Source organism: Cucurbita moschata, unplaced genomic scaffold, assembly GCF_002738365.1.
Source record: "Cucurbita moschata cultivar Rifu unplaced genomic scaffold, Cmos_1.0 Cmo_Scf00036, whole genome shotgun sequence".
Classification (NCBI taxonomy): Eukaryota; Viridiplantae; Streptophyta; class Magnoliopsida; order Cucurbitales; family Cucurbitaceae; genus Cucurbita; species Cucurbita moschata.
Window position 1 is genome coordinate 1,422,973 of NW_019268552.1, and position 6,672 is coordinate 1,429,644.

The window sequence follows — 6,672 nt, forward strand, 5'->3', positions numbered from 1 at the left end:
TTTTTTTTTTTTTTTTTTTTTGCAGTTTCTTTCTATGAAACTCACAGCTGCAAGCTCCTATTATGACTTCAACTCAGACTCAGATACTGCCGATAGATTGAAGGTAGATTATAGTATAAATTGTGAGATTCCTTATAAGGGTGTAAATACCTCTCCCTAGTAGACATGTTTTATAACGGTGAGGCTGATGGCGATATGTAACGGGCCAAAACGGACAATATTTGTTAGAGGTGGACTTGAGCTGTTATAAATGGTATTAGAGCTAGACATCTGGCGGTGTGCTAGCAAAGATGCTAGCCCCAAGGGGGTGGATTGTAAAATTCCACATTGGTTGGAGGGGGGAACGAAACATTCGTATAAGGGTGTGGAAACCTCTCCCTAGTAGATGCGTTTTAAAACTGTGAGGCTGACGGCGATAAGTAACGGGCCAAAGCAGGCCATATCTGTTAGGGGTGGGCTTGGACGGTTACAGAAACAGTGCCAACCATATTCTTTCAAAACTTACTGCATTACTCTCGCCCTTCACTAAACGTTCTAAACGATTTGTATTCCAAGGATAGTTCTCAAACGTTTATGAAAAGAAACAAACTGACTGTTTGAATGTGATTGAATTGGGCAGGGAAAGGAAATGAGGGAAGGAAATGGAGGATTATTGGTTGCATCAACTGAAGATGGTCCCTTTGACATGAGCTTTGGTTCTTATTCCACAACAATATGAACAAGCTTAGCTCACAACTTAGCTCCTATATTAATTATTCTCCATCACCAAAATTAGTTCCCTTAAGCCATACTACACATTGATTTATCCTTGTAATCAACCCCTCTATCATACATCTCACAAATTCCATGGATCTAAATGTAATGGGTTAGTTTTTTGGATCATGAACGCAATATTTTCATAACTAAGAGATTATTTTATTTTCAATCTCTCTGTCATTTTCATTACTGAATCCAATAATGGGTTTTGGGTCCGACAGGACTTTAATTCTTAGTTCCCACATCTTCCAAATTGATTGGACCTGAATAAGATCCTTTTAAGTGTTCATATAACAACATGGTTGTTGATGAGTAGCTCTTTGAAAGATGTGAGAACTTCCTTCTTAATCAATTTCTTCCCTTTTAAGTTTGATTCAATAATCACGACTTGATATGATATTGTCCATTTTGAGCTTCTTCAAAATGCCTCATACCGAGATAGCATGGTCTTCCATTAAATTACCTCAACAAAAATAAGATATACTCGAAAATATATACTATTTAGATTAAAATTTGAGAGTAAAACACAGTATGTATGTTTGTATGATGTCCTGCTAACTATGGAATAAGTTTAAAAGGGGAAAATACAAAGGGTTAAAGGACGAAATAGCAAAAAAAACCAAATGTGTGGGTAAAAGTATGAAAATGACAAAATTGAGTGACAAAAATGGAATAAGACATTAGAAGCAAAGTGGGTTGAAGAAAAAATGGGGATTTTAAATTTGATTGCGAACGACAAGTCGATTGTGGAAATCCAGTTTGGACAAAAAGCTAAGCCCTTTGGGATCCCACATGTCGACAAAAAATAAAATATTATTCATACTTCCAATTTCATAAAGTAAATGATTGTATTATATTAATATAGAAGAGATTTTTTTTTTCTCCAGAAATTTCATTGTATGGTTAAGGGGATGGATGCATTGTATCCATAATAATTGAAGAGAGAAACTCCATGTGGTGAAGGAAAAAGTTCATACCCAAACCATTATAATTATATTTTCAACTTATCTTATTGGTCTCTATGTTTCTTTCATTTTTCAATTCCTTCAAAAAAATGTAAATATAATATTATTAATTAACGTCCGGGCCTCAAATGGATAGGATTGAATTAAATCGGGTTAACACATTTTTTTATATCCAATCAATTATTCCAGTTATAAATTTTTTCGGCCGCTCTTATTTAATTATGTACTCAATCCAATCCAACCATCATTTCCGAATTGAGTTAGTTTGAATTCTTCAAAAAAAAAATTATTTTTAATTAAACTAGAATATTAATTTGTAAAATATCTATTTATTTTTTCAAACATATTCTAGAATTTAATTATATTGAAATGTATTGTTTATATTTATAATCATTGATATTGATATGTTTATAAAAATTAAAATTTTGATATCGATATTTTAATTTTGGTTAGACCTAAGGTCATAATGGAATATTGCATGATTTTTTTTTTCATAATCATATAGAGTGAAATCCCACATCCATCGGAGAGAGAAACAAGTGCCAGCGAGTGCGTTGAGTTCGAAAGGGTCCCACATTGGTTGGAGAGGAGAATAAAACATTTTTTTTTTTATAAAACTGTGTAAACGGATGTTTTTTAAAAACCTCCTGAGAAAAGCATAAATAGAACAATATTTGGTAGTGATGGACTTAAACCGTTACATATAAATTAAAAACAAGTGGAGATAATGATTAAAAGGTCTAATTCTTAATTGATGGTGTATCTCTCTCTGACGAACAGAAGTACACTCTTACCTAAACATGTAAAATTAAACTATCATTTCGAGTATAAATTCAACTATTTATTATTGATATCTAAGAAAAACAGAGTATGACCTGTTAAGCAAACATGCATGAAAAGGGGTTGATGAATGTCTTCCCCACTAAATCTTTCTTCTATTCTGTTTTTAACTTGGTGTTTTTGGAGTATGCATGAACAAGGAGATAAAGTTCATGCATCCATACCCACACCAAAATCCGACATCACCCATCAACTTTTTCCTTCTTCATCTTGGTTGGTGGGTTGTCATAATCCAATTCAATTTTACTTTATAATCTTGCTTCCCAAATTATATTTTATTTATTCAAATTCAATTTTGTTTCAGTTTTTGTTGTTGTGGAAATTATAAAATTAACCCACTGATTATCGTAATTAAATAAATTATTTTCTACGAGAGCATATAGTATAAGATAATTTTTATTGTATTCGTCACTAAAAATAATCATGCTATTGTGATAGACCCACGACGAAATAAGGCAATGATTGGAATGAGTTGTCATTGTTGGTGTGATATTAACTAAAAATCACATCGAATAGAGACATGTTTTCGTATGTTTGATTATACGTAAGGTTACACTTACCTAATTCAATTTTTAATTTTCTTAAAGTCTAACAACACTCCTAATCAGTTTATCTAGAAAAAAAGTTTTATTTAATGTCTAAAACTACTGTCTTATCCACTAACTATAAAGAAAAGAAAACAATAAAAAATTTATAATAAGACGAATATGCTTAACCGTGTAACGAAAAGGAATACGTAAGTATCTCGACCATATGAAAGATTAATCGGGAGACAAGGCGGGTGACGTGGAGCCACGACTCTTCCTTAAAAACCCTCTTGAATTGATTCAAGTGATTCAATAGCTTGAAAACTAAGATGTCTCTCATACGTGCTAAAACATTTTTTTGTCTTGATGTGGTTCTCTCCGAGAAAGAGTGAACCCTTGACCTAATTTGATTTGATTGGGATTTAATATGTATAAAATATTTAAAATAAAATAATAGATTTTCATATGCAGTAATATATGTGTTGATTGTCTTTTGAATAATAATACATGTGTTAATTATTAAGAATTAAATATGTTATTAGATACATATAAAGAATCAAATGATAAAGTTTAGTGAAATATTTTATTTTATTTTATTTTGATGATTCCATTCAACCAACATGGATTTTTTTTTTCCTTACTTTTTTTAAAAAAATCGTTTTTTAGATCCTAATTTATAAGTGGTGTTGTTTCGTTTTAATAATAATAAAATGACTAAATTAATAAAAATATCATTAAAATTTTTAAATTACATTTTATCTAAAAAAAAATACCTTTAAATCTTTTTAAAGTTTCTATTATAAACTCTTAAAAAAAAATAATAAAAAAAATCTTATCATGAAATTCATTACTTTCAAAAATACCAACAAACTTTTAAATTCTTCTTATTAATACTCTTAATTAAAAAAAAAAAATTTCCAAAAATACCTTTAAACCTTAAATTTTTTTTTTTAAAACAACGTTAAACTCTGGCTTAAAAAATAAATATACACTTACAATAGTACCACATTTAATAAAAAATATACATTAACTATAAAAAAAAATTGGAGATAATTTTTTAGATATGAATGGACGATTTTTCCGTTCATATATTGACACAATTTTTTTTTAATTACTTTTAAAAAAATTAGAGGTATTTACTCAAACCTTTAAAGTTCAAAGATATTTTTAAAAGAACTAATGGACTGTGAGAATATTTTTACCGTTTCTATATGTGAGAATATTTTTTAATTTTATTTTTAAATGTAAATAATTATGATTTTTTTAAAAAAAATTAAACAGTATTATTGCGCGATATCTATTCCTTTGATTATTTTTAATAAAAAACCTAAGGGTACGGACAAGCCTTCCGCTAGTGTGGTTAAACAGGCTAAATTTCAAGCCCACGTAGCGTCTTAATTGGGCCACAGTCTTTGACAGAAAACAGGCCCATTTGTAAACCCAACCTTATCATAAAACAAATTAAAAATTTGACATTTTATTTGAATATAAATATTTTATGCGCAAATCATAAAACAAATTAAAAAATTAGCATGTAATAATAATAATAATAGTATTTTAAAGAACCGTTGTATCATCATTTTTTTTTTGAAGGGTGAGAATGTAATTTCCCATTGCTTCCATCCTATTCATTCTCACCTCACATACTTTAATAGATAACTGAAATGTTCAAGCATTGAATATTGACTCCATGGATAGTCTTCCTTCACCTATTGTAATATTATTATTCTTTTTAATACATGTGCCAAAAAACAAATAATATTGCATCCAAGTTGACATATTCTTATTTTTTTTATAAACAAAAAAATTTATATTGAATAATTTTATAATTATAATTTCTTATTTCATATTATGTGATATTTTGGACGAAAAAAAAAATGCAAAAATCATCCAAAATCTGGTTATATTTATTTTCAAATATTGATGGTTTATTTTATAAGAAAAGAAGATAAATAATAATTTTAATTTATGTTAAAAAAACTAGAGCCTACGTGGAATTTACAGTCAACTGCAGAAGGTTATTGAACTAAAATGGAGATAAAAAAAAGGAAGCTTTTTTTTTTTTTTTTGTCGCCATTTGATATGGTCAATGATGAAGCTTGAATCAAGAAATACCAAACTTAGCCAAATGATTTATCCGACCAAATTAGACGCATTGGATATAATTGCATTTAAAAATAAATTAAATAAGAAGTCAACCAATCGTGAGCTCCATTAGGGAACATTAAATTATTAAAATGACCTTGTGAACGAGTCAAGTCTCTCCTCCTCCTACTCCTCCGTCGTCTTTTCCGCCGCCGCCGCTGCCTCCACACTGATCGGGGAAGCGTTGGTTGAAGGCGACGGTGAGGATGGGTATTGAAGAAAAAGATGCTTAATTACGGTAGTAAATACTTTTTAAACATATTTATTAAAATTACCCCATTTTAAAATTTGATCTGTTCGGGTCAGGAAATCGGTGAGCGTACGCGCGGGAAAACGCGTGGGGCCAACTATATTGACATACTTGTGGGTCAACTTACCAACTGCCTGCTGGTTGGTTTTTTTTTTTTTTTTTTTTTTCTAAAAATTAAAACTTCCAAGAGCTCGACACAAAAATCTGTCGTTGTCACAGTCACGAACTGAATTGACATGTCCTTTCTTCTTCGTCTTCTTCGCTTCCTATTCGAAATTTCCCCATTAGCTTCCCCCACGGGTTCACCCTTTTCAGTTCACATTTTAATTATGGGACCCACTTGATTTTACTCTGTTTTCCTCAAATTCTCGGATTTTGACTTTTCTAAAACTGTGATCTTTCAACTTTTTCTTGGTGCTCTGCAACGGCGGACTTAGAGGAGGTTAGGCTTTTTGTGGGAATCGTTTCAAATGAGCAGAGTGGGTGGCCCAAGTGGGCGAAAGAGGGGTTTGTTCAACGGCGAAGGGGCCTTGGAGTTCTTCCGCCATTTAATGAGGGAGAAGCCTTTTCTTCCATTTCTGATACCTTTGGTTCTTGTTGCTTGGAGTATTGAGAGATGGGTCTTCTCTCTCTCCAATTGGGTTCCTTTGGCTGTTGCTGTGTGGGCCACTTTACAGGTTTGTTTATCTCTTATTTCAACGATGTTTTTTTGCCAGAATTGGAATGTATTTGATTCAATTCTTGAATTTCCTGTTTCTGCCCATATAATGTTTGATGTTTGTTCTTCCGTTCAAAACCTGTGTTTGAGCCTTGGAGTTGAGTCAATGCTTTGTCCTTCCACCACTTTCTTATAATATCAGTGGGTTTGGATTTGTAAGTGTTACATGGTACGAGTTTAATGTTATACAGTTCATATCCTTCGTTGAGACCTTTGCAGCCACAACTGCTCAAATATGTCTGCCCATTCATAATCAGAAGACACAAGTTACAATGTAGCAGAAGAAGTTAATTCTACCATTGCAAGTATAGCAGCAATTTGATTGAATAAGTCATTGAACTATCTAATTCTTTGTGAAACTTGAAGAAATTACATTGATGTAACACGTTAGTGATTAGACTCTTCAATCATTCTCCCATGTTTTTTTTTTTTTTTTTTTTTTTTTTTTTTTTTTTTTTTTTTTTTTTTTTT

The 6,672-nt window shown here is 31.0% G+C and overlaps 2 protein-coding genes across 2 annotated transcripts in view; both read left to right on the forward strand.

Annotated features, from left to right (window-relative positions):
- Positions 1-925, forward strand: part of LOC111431605 (transcription factor BEE 3-like) — a 2,496-nt gene extending 1,571 nt beyond the window's left edge. Inside the window, exons 5-6 of the mRNA XM_023068291.1 lie at positions 26-103; positions 620-925. Coding sequence (XP_022924059.1) covers positions 26-103; positions 620-718 — 177 coding nt within the window. The 3' untranslated portion in view covers positions 719-925. The remainder of the gene's footprint in view (positions 1-25; positions 104-619) is intronic.
- A 4,784-nt stretch (positions 926-5,709) lies between these two features.
- The window catches only part of LOC111431640 (synaptotagmin-5-like), a 6,282-nt gene continuing 5,319 nt past the window's right edge, over positions 5,710-6,672 (forward strand). The window contains exon 1 of the mRNA XM_023068338.1: positions 5,710-6,160. Within this exon, the coding sequence (XP_022924106.1) occupies positions 5,954-6,160 (207 nt within the window). The 5' untranslated portion in view covers positions 5,710-5,953. The remainder of the gene's footprint in view (positions 6,161-6,672) is intronic.